The 15,888-nt window shown below is 34.4% G+C and overlaps 1 protein-coding gene across 2 annotated transcripts in view; it reads left to right on the forward strand.

Moving 5' to 3' along the window:
- The first annotated feature begins 423 nt into the window (after positions 1-423).
- The window catches only part of LOC131949789 (protocadherin Fat 1), a 35,931-nt gene continuing 20,466 nt past the window's right edge, over positions 424-15,888 (forward strand). For both annotated transcript variants that reach the window (XR_009388200.1, XM_059311740.1), the window contains exon 1: positions 424-567. Coding sequence is in view for 1 of the 2 variants with exons in the window: in XM_059311740.1 (XP_059167723.1) it covers positions 486-567 (82 nt within the window). In the remaining variant the exon portion in view is untranslated. The remainder of the gene's footprint in view (positions 568-15,888) is intronic.

The following is a 15,888-nucleotide window of genomic DNA, read 5'->3' on the forward strand; positions in this document are numbered from 1 at the left end:
CTATTACCTAAAACCTATTTGAATAAATAGTTTGCATTGAATTAGATATGTATGATAAAATTCAAAGATCTTGTGTAGGCTACCAAAACATCTGCCTGCAACTCGTCTTTTCGCATGTTTCTGGATTCAATTAGTTTTTATGTTGTTTTTCCCCTGACATATCCAATTTTTCTACGCGAATGTCATTAACTTGTCATTCAACGTCAACCTGTTGTAAGGTGACAACTTTTCAGTGTTATTGGGGTTTTAAAAAAACATTTTCGAAAAACAAAAGCTTGCACGCACCTACCGGACACAAATTCCAACGTTTCCGTGCTGAGACGAGGCTCGAATAAGCACCGAGAAAGCCGCCATAGCGTAGCGTGATATGGACGAATAGTAGATTAAAATGGTAAAATTCAAAGCATACTCTTGGTGTTTCTGTAATAAAAATGCAGAGCCATAAAACAAGTAATTGAATCAAACTTGAGTGAGTGATCAAAGCCATGCGACAGTGTAGCTACATTCTCGTCATCTGTCACCTGTTGTTGATCGCTTCTGGGCCATGCGCATCATTGACTGCTCCAGGTAATAATTTAACTGTTTCAATGTAGGCCTACTTGTTTAACGGTGGCAGAGGCGGATGGTGCGGACCGCACCGGATTGACACTATGTCACTATTTAGGGGGTGACACCATGTCGAAAAATTACAAAATATATATATAAGAAATATGCTTTTGCTAATCCAATTAATGAATAATTAGAGTGAATCCACCTGTATTAAAAAATGACGATATTACTGTAAATGACTTAACTGTGCACACTTTACAACTATCACCCTTGGGTGGGGGCATCTGCAAAATTTACAGAGAAAAAAGTTTTGTTGAGTATTTTGAAATCATCGACCGGGAATGGGGTGATTCATAATCTAATAATTTGCAATGAAAACGATACTTTTTCCACATGCATTAATAGGTGGATTAAAATAATATGTGCACTAATTGTAATTATATATAGGGGTTGTCCATAAATGATGTCACACTCGTAGGGGGGAGGGGGATCCGTAATTGTGTGACGGTGTGTGATGAAGGAGAAGAGGGGTTCAGATGGTGCGACATCACACTTTGCAATATAAAAAAGATGTTAGAAAACGAATTTTAGACGTTATTTCGCGTTTTAGAAAACTGTTTTAATAAAGTGTAATAGGAATTTATTAAAATACTCTATTTTGACAGAGTTCAGATAAAAAAAAAATTAAAATATTGATGTTTTGAAAATGAAATTCAACTGCAATTTTGAGGGGGGGGGGGGTTGTAGGCTGAGTAGAAAATAAACTATACACTACTATTTAAATAACTATAAAGAAAAGCGCGGGTCTCTTCTCAAATATTAGTAAAGGTATCCAATAAATGCTAAAGTGACCCACGCTTTTCTTTATAGTTATTTAAATAGTAGTGTATAATTTATTTTCTACTTTTTAGTGCATTATTACATAAAAGCTTGTTATTAAAACGTTTTTTTTATGAATTTGTTTTTCTAATAAAAGACTCATATAGGCCTATAACTAATTGACGTGGATTGTAATGACTGACGAGAAGCCGCGTTGGTTGTTAACAGTCTTTATTATGTACAGACGCCATGTTGCAAAGAGAGGAAGAGAGAGAGCAAGTGGCCAGAGACCACTATATATAGATAACAACATGTAAGGGACATCACTCAAGATAACAATATAAATATAATACTAATACAGAGAGTGAGTTCCCTTGACCTCACAATTATTTCAATCTATTACATCCCTTTACCCTTAGAACACAATAACACATCTCTCAATAGAACAATTGATAGTATCCTAAAATCACCAATTATATTGTAACATGAACACTATGGTAGATTACATCCTTACAAACAATGCACAATATGCTACAACATAATCAAAATACAAAACAATAATGTCAAAGTCCTTTTGACCTTTAGAATCATAGGTCTAACTTATTTGGGACTTTGATTGTCCTGCTTGACCTTCTCAGTGGCTTCTGATTTGGTGACTCAAGATTCTGACCATCTGGATTCTCTATCTCAGGAGGTCTAGGATTTAAATCATTAACTCCAGAATTTACATTTTCTGACTCCAGACAACTTGGTTCACTCATATCAACAGAACCTGGTTGTGGAACAAACTGAGTTGGTGTGAACTGTTCAGATTTGGTGGGATTGACAGATTCGCACTTATTATCTGCACAAGTTATTTTTAACTTTATAAGGCACAGGTCCTGTACATTGAACAATTTGACCTGGTATCCATTTTTCCTTTCTCCCATAATTTCTTAGATACACATTCTTATTAACACCAAATTCTCTTTCAATGAATGTCTTGTCATGATTTAATGGAACTATTTTTGAATTGGCATCTGAAAGTATTATGCTGTTATTCAGATCCTTAATTGACATAGATTTCTTTGATTGATCAATTTTCTCAGGTAATCTGATAGTGCTTTCCTGGTAACCAAAAATACTGTTTAAAAGTAATATTCTGGACCATATCACTTTGCAACTGTGATCCAGTATTTGAAATGGGTGTATTAAATGGCAAAAATCTTTTTCTTCTTTTGATGTTACCCTTTTAGTTTCTGTAAGTGCTAATGATGTTAGCAAAGTTGTTTGATGATCACATTCCTTCTTACTAATGTATTTTCTTTAAAAGCATTTGAAATTGCCATATCACCATAATCATTTATTAAGTTACGGATACTTTGTTTAGGCAACTCTGACTGATAATGGACTGCATCTTCTCCATCCTTTATATTATCTTCACAAAGGTTTTTATTTCTTATTTAATATGGCCTTAAGTCATCATTCACAGACTCTTCAGGCCAACCATTCTTACAGTACTCATATACTTTTATTAAGCACTCATCTTTTTGTGTTTCTCTTTTAATCATTCACATTTATATTGGAGTTATCCATGATAGTGAAGAGAACAAATACATCTTCTGGTACATAGCTCAGGCTTTGGTTTTTTAAAAGGTAATCTACTAAGACTATCTGCACTATTCTCAGATCCAGGTTTGTATTTCAATTCATAATTGTATGCAGTTAGTGTGATAGCCCATCTTTGAATTCTTGGTGAGGCATGCTCAGGTAGGGTTTTGTTTTCTCCAAATAAACCTAGCAATGGTTTATGATCTGTAAAGATAGTGAACTTCCTACCAAATAGAAACTTATGAAATTTCTTAACACCAAAAATGATGCCTAAGCCTTCCCTATCTAACTGAGAATAATTTTTCTCAGCCTGGTTCAAAGATCTACTGGCAAAAGCAATGGGTCTGTCACCCTTCTCATCCATGTGGGACAAGACTGCTCCTACACCATCTGGTGAAGCATCACATGTTAATATAAGTCTTTTCCCTGGGTCATAGTGAGTTAGTAAGGTGTCAGCAGACAAAGCCTCTTTTGCTGTATTAAAAGCAGCTTCCTGTTGTTTACCCCAGTGCCAAGTTGCATTTTTCTGTAGCAGCTTGTACAGTGGTGATAGTTTACCAGACAGATTCCCTATGAACTTTGCATAGTAATTTATCAAGCCCAAAAAAGCTCTTAGTTGTTGGGTATTTTCAGGTTTGGGTGCTTCTTTAATGGCTTTTGTTTTCTCAGGTTGAGGTCTGATGCCTTGTTTGCTTAATATATAACCAAGAAAACTAATTTCTGTCAGCATGAATTGACATTTATCTTTGTTTATCTTTAAACCTTTTTCACCAACAATTTTCAAGACTTTATCTAGTGTTTTAAGATGTTCAGTGTCATTCTTACCAGTTATGTACACATTGTCAAAGTACACACAAACATTTGGAATGTCCTTAAAAATACTGTCCATGACAGCTTGGAAAATTCCAGGGCTAGATGATATGCCAAAACATAGTCTTTCATATTGGTAGAGTCCTTTATGTGTGTTTATTGTCGTATAGACTTTTGAATCTGGATGCAGTTCTAGTTGAGTGTAAGCATGACTAAAGTCTAATTCAGTGAATTTGTCTCCTCCTGCCAAATTCAAAGAAATTTCCTCAATGTTAGGTATAGGGTACCTATTTAGCTCTATTTGCTTATTCAGTGTAGTTTTATAATCTCCACAAATTCTTATAGAACCATCCTTCTTTAACACTGGCACAATGGGTGTCGCCCAATCGGAATAGTCTACCTTCTTTATGATGCCATTAGATTCCAATCTACTTAGCTCATTTTCAATTTTATTCCTCATTGCATAAGGTGGAACTCTAGCTTTGCAGTATCTTGGATTTGTATCTTTAATGCTTAACTTCACTGTTCTATCATTTAGTAATCCAGAGTTACCAAAAACACATTTATTTTCAGATATTACTTTATCTATTGAAGTAAGACTAGATTCTTTTACATTCTTCAATGAACAAATACTCTCCCAATTTAACTTAAGATCACTTAACCAGTTCCTACCTAGTAATGGCGGTCCATTTCCTTCAACCACAAGAAGAGGAAGTTTAACACTTTGACCATTATAACTTACATGAACCATACACTCTCCTATTACCGGAACATTGTCACCAGTGTATGTTGTTAGACACTTGTGACACGGCTGTAGAGGCACTGATCCTCCTGTGACAGCGTCAAAATCTTTCTTTGTTATGACTGTTAGAGATGCTCCAGTGTCAAGTTGGAAGCTGATGCTCTTACCGTTGATATTAACTTGTACATTGATGGGAGCATGACTTATTGATTTAACAGAGAACAGGTTGAAATCCGGCTGCGAATCAGTTTGAGCATTTTCACAGGTAGAGTGGTTCATTGGTTGGGTTAGGTAGTCTTGGTGAGAGTTAACATAGTGCTGCTTTTGGTTGCGGTACTGTCTTGACTGGCTAGATTTAGCAACAGACGAAGACTTTGCAAAGCAGGCCTTGGCAATGTGACCTTGCTTACTGCACTTATAACAAGTTGCAGACTTGAACTTGCACCGATGAGATGCATGGGGACCTTTGCATCGATGACATTTTTGATAATTATTACTAGATTTAGATCTAGGATTTGAACGAGCAGGCTGTTTAGCATAAGTTGGAATGCTCTGATGGGGTTGATGTTTATTGACTAACCTGCTGTTTACTGCATGGATCTCTGAAGGTGCTAAAGATCTCACCGCATCTGATGACTGCTGGATTGAAGTTGCGAGTTGTATTGCTTTTTCTAATTTTAGATCTGACTCGAGCAGCAACCTTCTTTGAATATCAGGGCTGTTTACACCTGTCACAAACTTTTCACATAGTCTGTCAGACAGCGTATCGCCGAATTCACAAAATTCACTTAAATGACGTAAAGCAGCAACATATTCTGTTATTGACTCGTTTGGTTGACGAGTCCTACTGTCAAATCTAGCTCTACATAAAAACTTTGATGGGGTAGGCGCATGGTGGTCTGTTAGCAATTTGCTCAGCTCGTTAAAGCTCTTGGTATCTGGACTAGCTGGTGCGCATAAGTCCTTTAGTAGCCTAAATTGTTGAGGCCCTATGACTGTTAACAAAATAGCTCTCTTTTTGGCTTCTATCGTCACGTTGTTTGCTTCTAGGTAAAAGCTTAACCTCTCTAGGTAATCTTGAATGATTTCATCATTCGCATCAAATTCTTTTATTTGGCCATACAGCGCCATGATTCTAGAAATAATTAGCTAATAAGCTCTAGCAAACCTCTTTTTTGCGTAAGTAGGTGCTCTTTCTAGTAGATGTTTATCCTTCGTCGCCAAATGACGTGGATTGTAATGACTGACGAGAAGCCGCGTTGGTTGTTAACAGTCTTTATTATGTACAGACGCCATGTTGCAAAGAGAGGAAGAGAGAGAGCAAGTGGCCAGAGACCACTATATATAGATAACAACATGTAAGGGACATCACTCAAGATAACAATATAAATATAATACTAATACAGAGAGTGAGTTCCCTTGACCTCACAATTATTTCAATCTATTACACTAATTAAATTGAACAAATTGAGAAATAAATTGAATAAATTTCCTATAAGCATCCATCACTTTAAAAGGACCAAGCTCACTGAAACAAAATTGAACAGTGTGAAAAGTAAATTTTAAAAGGATTTTTAAAGTATTTAATTAAATACAAACCTTTAAAGCTATTAAATTCATTTCCTCTATATAGAGATAAATTGCAGCCATATTCAATGACAGAGGAATAATATTTTATTTTCAATTTTATTAGGTTGTAAATTAGTAATTAAACTCTAATTTAACTTAGTAATTAAACTCTAATTTAAGTAGCAGAGTTCTATTTTATTACTATTATTTTCTATTTTCTCTATTTTCTTATTGTAGTGGCTTTAAAAGCTTTTTATAAAGATTTTATTTTATTTTTAAATCAGTAATCCACACCAGGCCTAGGAATCACATAGTTTCTTCTCTTTTGTATTGGTTGTTGTCCAACATTCAAAGCCATACCTGAGCACACTAAGCACATTTATGTTAAATTGTTCACTCCTCTTAAATACCCACATTTGATCAAGGATGTAAAATACAATAAACTTGGAAAACCCATAAAATCACTTCTCCAGTAGTCCTAAACTATTCACCCTTAAAATGACAAGCAACAACTATTTTTTATAAATAAATTTCAGATAATGGAGGCTTGACTGGAGCTCTGGCTTCTAATGCTGTTGTCACAGTAACAGTAAATCCAACCAATCAACATGACCCACTGTTTGCAATATCAACCATAAATAGATCAATAAAAGAAAATGAATATGCTATTGGAGATGTTATTGTCATTGTAGGTATTCATTTCAGTGAGGTCTTTTTTTTCTTATGATTTACAAATAACTTTTCTTTATTTTGCTATTTGTACCTTTCACACAACATGTGCCTGGGTTTGTTTGTTGTTTTTTTTTTAAATATTAATTATTTTATCTATAAAACTGTCACTATGAAAAAGCATCAAGAATCATATAATTTAAACTTTCAATAAGTTGAATTATAATTTTACAATTAGCTTAAGATTAAATACTTTTTAATACATTTAAGGTTAACCTACTTTAACACTTTGTTTCATTAAAAGCTGACAGCAACTGATGCTGATATAGGACAAGATGGGCAAGTAACTCTCACATTTGTAAGTCCCCAAACCAAATTCTACCTGACACAAAATGGCAATGTGGCTGAAGTACGTCTGTCACAAAATTTAGACTTTGACCAAGGGGATACATCATTTGTGTTTTATGTCAAGGCCACAGGTGAAAACAGTGTCAACAATGTGTTGTTTTTTAATTTAATATTTCTAACTGTATCTTAATGATACATTTTAAACAACTGACTACATGTTTGTTTTTTAAATCATATATTCAGCTGTAATATTAATTATGATACAATTTTAATAATTAACTGCATCTTTGGTTTAACTTAAAAATATAGAATGTGATAAGAAACCATGTTGAAAAAAACCCATCAAAAATGACTAATGAGATAATTATCTGTCTGCAGATTCTGGTAGTCCAGCTAGGTCAGCAACATGTACTGTGACCATCACTGTTAATGATGTGAATGACAATGCCCCACTGTGTACCAGCACAATGGTTGTGCATGTAACAGAAGGACAGACCAACATTGCAACACTTAACTGTCAGGATGCAGATGCTGGTACAACTCTTGCATATGAAATTCTCAGGTATTTTATAGTTTATTTTACAGATATCTATCTATCTATATATATATATATATATATATATATATATATATACCATATTTCATGAAGTTTCTTTATCATTATATTTTCTTGCTAAGCCTTTTTTCAAACTACTCTGTTTAAAATTGGTAAAAACATTTATTAGCACTAAGAAATAAGGAGGCCTATGAGATTGAATATGCTTGCTAATGATCTATTTTTCTTTAATGCATTTAGCACTACTCCCAGTTCTATATCCCCCACTGTAGCAGGAAATGTGGTGACAGCCAACACAAACTTAGATTATGAAACTAATCATCAGTACAATATATTGGTCAAGGTAAATTGCATTGATTAATAATTGTTTAATAGTAAAACAATATCGCTGCTTACTTTAATTATTTAAATAGTAAGTGTTCTTACAAACTCAAATCTGAGTTGCTGTGTTATTTCCTTATGTGTTTGATTTTGTTCTAGTGTAATAGCAGTAGTTTAAGGTTAATATAGCTGTAGATTTCAGTGAATGATGTGGTGTTTTTATAAAGTAGTATGGTTGTATTATTGGGCCAAACTTTGTTTTAGTGGTAACTCTAATTACGTGATGTTTTACTATGTTGAGCATCAGGGTAAATTTTTTAGTATTGTCCTGAGTATTGTTCTGTATTTTATTTGGATTTTTTTCCCTGATATTGTTTCATTGGCTGTAGTGTGAAATTAGGGAACACTTGGGTCAAAAGTGCAGGATATTAAATTCTTTGGGGGTCGTCCATAAATGACGTCACACTCGTAGGGGGGGGAGGGGAGGTCCGTAATTTTGTGACGGTGAGTGATGAGGGGGAGGAGGGTCAGATGGTGCGACGTCACACTTTTTCATTATAAAGAAGCAATGTTAGAAAATGAATTTTAGACGTTATTTCGCGTTTTAGAAAACTGTTTTAATAAATTCTAATAGGAATTAATTAAATTATTCTATTTTGACAGAGTTCAGACAAGATTTCGGAAAAATATCGATGTTTAAAAAAAAATTCAACTGCAATTTCGAGGGGGGGGGGGTTTAGGCTGAGGTGTGACGTCATTTTAGGGGTGGGGGTCTGGCTTTTTGTGACGATGTGTGACGGAGGGGAGGGGGGGAGGTAAAAATCGTCCAAAAAGCGTGACGTCATTTATGGATGACCTCTTTCTACTCTTTGCGACAAGGTAAGGTAAAAAGCGTCAGGAAAGTTGCTTTTAGCTATGTTATGGGATTATGTTTACTTTAGGTTGTGTTTTGCTATGTTAAGAGAATGTTTAGACTAATGACCAAGAATAATTAATAAATCGATAAACTTTTTTTTATTGCATCTGGCTCTTTTTTTTTCATTTAATAAATTTATATGATAACTTTATTCCCTTTTTATATGTTTTATCTATTTTGTGGTTTTAGATGTGTTGCGTTGAAACCTGGAGGAATATTGTCCCTGGATGTATATTACATTAGGGCTACCTGCCTGTTGGTGCTTACACAAGCGACATTATAAATTTAGACTACTCACAAGCACTATTATTTATCTATATTTTCTTAGGTGTCTGATAATGGAAGTCCAGTGAAGAGTACAACAGTGACCATAATTTTATATGTCACTGACCTGAATGACAATGATCCAACAATAAATGGACCATTCACATTCACTGTGGCTGAAAACCAAGTAGCCAGCAGCAGTGTCTTGTACACGGTTGGTGCCAAAAGTAATGATGGACCAACAGATGTACTCACCTACTTGCTCTCAGATACAACTTATTTCCAGGTTTCTTGTAAGTCAACGTGTTAATTAATGCAAATGTTGTACTATTAACAAAAATTGTTTCTTTTAAAATTTTCTTTGAATTCTTAATTTTACCTTGGATCACCATCAATATAGAATATATTTAAACTATATTTGATAAAAGGTTTGTTTAAATGTTGATTTGTACTGTTTAGCTATTGCTAAATATAATATTTATGGTAAAATAAAAAATATATATTACATTTCAGTTAATTTAAAACATAATTTAATACATATTACAAACACAGCATCTGGTGAAATATCACTGAAGACAAATGCTCCTGATTATGAAACTGTTGGTGCCACTTACAACATGATCATCTATGTCAAAGATTCAGCCAATCCTACTGAACGCACAGCATCTCAGACTCTCACAGTCACAGTAACTGATGTCAATGATTTACTGTGAGCTTAGAATTTATTTATTTAAATAGGCCTATCATGGTTTTTTAACAAATACACTTATGATATCTAGGTTGTTGTTTTTTTTTTTTGCTCTGGATAAATAAACAGCCTAATCACAACTTCAGTAAATCTATGATAAAACGATCAGACATTTCTATTATAATAGATTGACGACAGAAGCCTGTGGTTGTATATAACAGTCTTTATTATGTACAGACGCCATGTTGCAAAGAGAGAGAGGAAGTGAGAAGTGGCGAGAGACTTATATACATAACAACATGTAAGGGACATCACTCAAGATAACAATATAAATATAATACTAATACAGAAGAGTGAGTTCCCTTGACCTCACAATTATTTCAATCTATTACATCCCTTTACCCTTAGAACACAATAACACATCTCTCAATAGAACAATTGATAGTATCCTAAAATCACCAATTATATTGTAACATGAACACTATGGTAGATTACATCCTTACAAACAATGCACAATATGCTACAACATAATTAAAATACAAAACAATAATGTCAAAGTCCTTTTGACCTTTAAAATCATAGGTCTAACTTATTTGGGACTTTGATTGTCCTGCTTGACCTTCTCAGTGGCTTTTGATTTGGTGACTCAAGATTCTGACCATCTGGATTCTCTATCTCAGGAGGTCTAGGATTTAAATCATTAACTCCAGAATTTACATTTTCTGACTCTAGACAACTTGGTTCACTCATATCAACAGAACTTGGTTGTGGAACAAACTGAGTTTGTGTGAACTGTTCATATTTGGTGGGATTGACAGATTCACACTTATTATCTGCACAAGTTATTTTTAACTTTATAAGGCACAGGTCCTGTACCTTGAACAATTTGACCTGGTATCCATTTTTCCTTTCTCCCATAATTTCTTAGATACACATTCTCATCAACACCAAATTCTCTTTCAATGCATGAGTTGTCATGATTTAATGGAACTATTTTTGAATTGGCATCTGGAAGTATTAAATGGCAAAAATCTTTTTTTTTTTTCTTTTGATGTTACCCTTTTAGTTTCTGTAAGTGCTAATGAAGTTAGCAAAGTTGTTTGATGATCACATTCCTTCTTACTAATGTATTTTCTTTAAACATTTGAAATTGCCATATCACCATAATCATTTATTAAGTTACAAATACTTTGTTTAGGTAGCTCTGACTGATAATGGACTGTATCTTCTCCATCTTTTATATTATCTTCACAAAGGTTTTTATTTCTTATTTAATATGGCCTTAAGTCATCATTCACAGACTCTTCAGGCCAACCATTCTTACAGTACTCATATACTTTTATTAAGCACTCATCTTTTTGTGTTTCTCTTTTAATATCATTCACATTTATATTGGAGTTATCCATGATAGTGAAGAGAACAAATACTTCTTCTGGTACATAGTTCAGGCTTTGGTTTTTTTAAAGGTAATCTACTAAGACTATCTGCACTATTCTCAGATCCAGGTTTGTATCTCAATTCATAATTGTATGCAGTTAGTGTGATAGCCCATCTTTGAATTCTTGGTGAGGCATGCTCAGGTAGGGTTTTGTTTTCTCCAAATAAACCTAGCAATGGTTTATGATCTGTAAAGATGGTGAACTTCCTACCAAACAGAAACTTATGAAATTTCTTAACACCAAAAATGATGCCTAAGCCTTCCCTATCTAACTGAGAATAATTTTTCTCAGCCTGGTTCAAAGATCTACTGGCAAAAGCAATGGGTCTGTCACCCTTCTCATCCATGTGGGACAAGATTGCTCCTACACCATCTGGTGAAGCATCACATGTTAATATAAGTCTTTTTCCTGGGTCATAGTGAGTTAGTAAGGTGTCAGCAGACAAAGCCTCTTTTGCTGTATCAAAAGCAGTTTCTTGTTGTTTACCCCAGTGCCAAGTTGCATTTTTCTGTAGCAGCTTGTACAGTGGTGATAGTTTACCAGACAGATTCCCTATGAACTTTGCATAGTAATTTATCAAGCCCAAAAAAGCTCTTAGTTGTTGGGTATTTTCAGGTTTGGGTGCTTCTTTAATGGCTTTAGTTTTCTCAGGTTGAGGTCTGATGCCTTGCTTGCTTAATATATAATCAAGAAAACTAATTTCTGTCAACATGAATTGACATTTATCTTTGTTTATCTTTAAACCTTTTTCACCAACAATTTTTAATACTTTATCAAGTGTTTTAAGATGTTCAGTGTCATTCTTACCAGTTATGTACACATTGTCAAAGTACACACAAACATTTGGAATATCCTTAAAAATACTGTCCATGACAGCCTGGAAAATTCCAGGGCTAGATGATATGCCAAAACATAGTCTTTCATATTGGTAGAGTCCTTTATGTGTGTTTATTGTCGTATAGACTTTTGAATCTGGATGCAGTTCTAGTTGAGTGTAAGCATGACTAAAGTCTAATTCAGTGAATTTGTCTCCTCCTGCCAAATTCAAAGAAATTTCCTCAATGTTAGGTATAGGGTACCTATTTGGCTCTATTTGCTTATTCAGTGTAGTTTTATAATCTCCACAAATTCTTATAGAACCATCCTTCTTTAACACTGGCACAATGGGCGTTGCCCAATCGGAATAGTCTACCTTCTTTATGATGCCATTAGATTCCAATCTACTTAGCTCATTTTCAATTTTATTCCTCATTGCATAAGGTGGAACTCTAGCTTTGCAGTATCTTGGATTTGTGTCTTCAATGCTTAACTTCACTGTTCTATCATTTAGTAATCCAGAGTTACCAAAAACACTTTTATTTTCAGATATAACTTTATCTAGTGAAGTAAGACTAGATTCTTTTACATTCTTCAATGAACAAATACTCTCCCAATTTAACTTAAGATCACTTAACCAGTTCCTGCCTAGTAATGGCGGTCCATTTCCTTCAACCACAAGAAGAGGAAGTTTAACACTTTGACCATTATAACTTACATGAACCATACACTCTCCTATTACCGGAACATTGTCACCAGTGTATGTTGTTAGACACTTGTGACACGGCTGTAGAGGCACTGATCCTCCAGTGATAGCGTCAAAATCTTTCTTTGTTATGACTGTTAGAGATGCTCCAGTGTCAAGTTGGAAGCTGATGCTCTTACCGTTGATATTAACTTGTACATTGATGGGAGCATGACTTATTGATTTAACAGAGAACAAGTTGAAATCCGGCTGCAAATCAATTTGAGCATTTTCACAGGTAGAGTGGTTCATTGGTTGGGTTAGGTAGTCTTGGTGAGAGTTAACATAGTGCTGCTTTTGGTTGCGGTACTGTCTTGACTGGCTAGATTTAGCAACAGACGAAGACTTTGTGAAGCAGGCCTTGGCAATGTGACCTTGCTTACCGCACTTATAACAAGTTGCTAACTTGAACTTGCACCGATGAGATGCATGGGGACCTTTGCATCGATGACATTTTTGATAATTATTACTAGATTTAGATCTAGGATTTGAACGAGCAGGCTGTTTAGCATAAGTTGGAATGCTCTGATGGGGTTGATGTTTATTGACTAACCTGCTGTTTACTGCATGGATCTCTGAAGGTGCTAAAGATCTCGCCGCATCTGATGACTGCTGGAATGACATTGCAAGTTGTATTGCTTTTTCCAATTTTAGATCTGACTCGAGCAGCAACTTTCTTTGAATATCAGGGCTGTTTACACCTGTCACAAACTTTTCACATAGTCTGTCAGACAGCGCTTCTCCGAATTCACAAAATTCACTTAAATGACGTAAAGCAGCAACATATTCTGATATTGACTCGTTTGGTTGACGAGTCCTACTGTCAAATCTAGCTCGACATAGAAACTTTGATGGGGTAGGCGCATGGTGGTCTGTTAGCAATTTGCTCAGCTCGTTAAAGCTCTTGGTAGTTAGATTAGCTGGTGCGCATAAGTCCTTTAGTAGCCTAAATTGTTGAGGCCCTATGACTGTTAACAAAATAGCTCTCTTTTTGGCTTCTATCGTCACGTCGTTAGCTTCTAGGTAAAAGCTTAACCTCTCTAGGTAATCTTGAATGATTTCATCATTCGCATCAAATTCTTTTATTTGGCCATACAGCGCCATAATTCTAGAAATAATTAGCTAATAAGCTCTAGCAAACCTCTTTTTTGCGTAAATAGGTGCTCTTTCTAGTCGATGTTTATCCTTCGTCGCCAGTTATAATAGATTGACGACAGAAGCCTGTGGTTGTATATAACAGTCTTTATTATGTACAGACGCCATGTTGCAAAGAGAGAGAGGAAGTGAGAAGTGGCGAGAGACTTATATACATAACAACATGTAAGGGACATCACTCAAGATAACAATATTATAAATATAACTAATACAGAAGAGTGAGTTCCCTTGACCTCACAATTATTTCAATCTATTACATCTATCCCCTTCTATTACCAGTTAATGAGAATTCACTCACATTTTTAATACCAGCTTATGACAATACCCTTAAACATTTCTATCACAGGCCAGATTTCAACCCTAGGACTTATTCAGCCTCACTGGCTGAGAGTGTCTCAACAGGAACAGCAGTGACACCAGTAACTGCTACAGATGGAGACACCACTGCAGCATATCACACCATAACATACACAATCACCAGTGGTAACACAGGTGGTGTATGGAGGTAATTTGACCATTTTATATTTGGTCTTCTAATTATTGCATTTATTTATTTTTATGGCCTCATAATATTTTAATCTTGAAAACAGTCTTTTATCAGATTTTAAAACATGTTCTAATCAGACATCATATATATAATAAGCAAAAATCACCTGTATTTGTAGTAATCTTAAATTTTGTATTTCAACTTTATTGTTTAAGCTTCCATTATCGTGTTTAAGGTACTACGAGTAAACCTACTAGTGAATCCAATATCTCTTTTTGTAAATTGTTCACCATTATTCCTCCTCAACTTATGTCTCAATCTGTTTCAATGAACTAGCAAAATTAATTCAATTAATATTTAGAGAACTTTACTTTAGAAAAAACAGATTCATCAATGAATATTTATATAATGATGATTGTTGAAACATGCAATATTGTGTTTTTCCAATACACAAATTACCTTTATACACAATTAATACAGTTTTCTACTCATGAGGTGACAAGCTCATCATCATATTTGGGATTATAATTTTATGATGAAACCACCATTTTAAAATAGTTTATAAAATAAAACAGTTTTTATTTTAAATTTTACTCCAGTACTTTGCCAAGTCAAATAATTTGTATTTTTTAGTTCTCTGTTGTCTTAAAAAATATAGTGAATATCTTGTTGGACTCCATTGAAAAAGTCTGTGATAGAACCATATATTTTAGAATAGAGCCAATACAATGTGACATATACATTTTGAAGATAAAGCAGATGAAACTAAAGATGTAAAAATTATCTATTTTATATTTTTCTTAATCTGAAACCAGCATTGACAACACAGGAGCTGTAAAAACTACAGCTGCCTTGGATTATGAAAGTGTGACCTCATACAACCTGGTAATCCAAGCTAGTGATGGGACACATTCTGTCACAGCCAACTATGTTATCAGTGTCACACCTGTGAATGAATATGATCCAGTTTTTTCACCTGCCTCAGATACAAAGTCAATCAATGAAAATGTGGCCTTAGGAACCACTCTTTCTACAGTCAGTATTTGTTTATTTTTTTTTACATTTTAATTCTTTGAAAGGTATTTTAAAGACTAGCACTTGTCACTACAAATAGTTATATGTCAATCTTTGTAAGGACTATGTTTTAATTGACCATAACTTTATGTCAGCTAAAACAGCAAGTATTAAATATATCCAGGTCTCAGCTACAGACAGTGATAAAGGGAATGATGGTGTTGTTGTCTACAGCATAGATACAGGTTTGTTTTTTCATATGTTCAGTTTTTAATAGGGTTGGGGTTGTTTATTAACTACCTATCAGCCATTATTTATATTGTGAATTACAAAAAATTTAATTTACTTTAACTAATGTGAGCGGGTGAATGGATTATTTATTTTGTATTAA

This window comes from Physella acuta, unplaced genomic scaffold (genome assembly GCF_028476545.2).
Source record: "Physella acuta isolate Inbredline_101_S28 unplaced genomic scaffold, ASM2847654v3 ptg000714l, whole genome shotgun sequence".
Taxonomy (NCBI): domain Eukaryota; kingdom Metazoa; phylum Mollusca; class Gastropoda; family Physidae; genus Physella; species Physella acuta.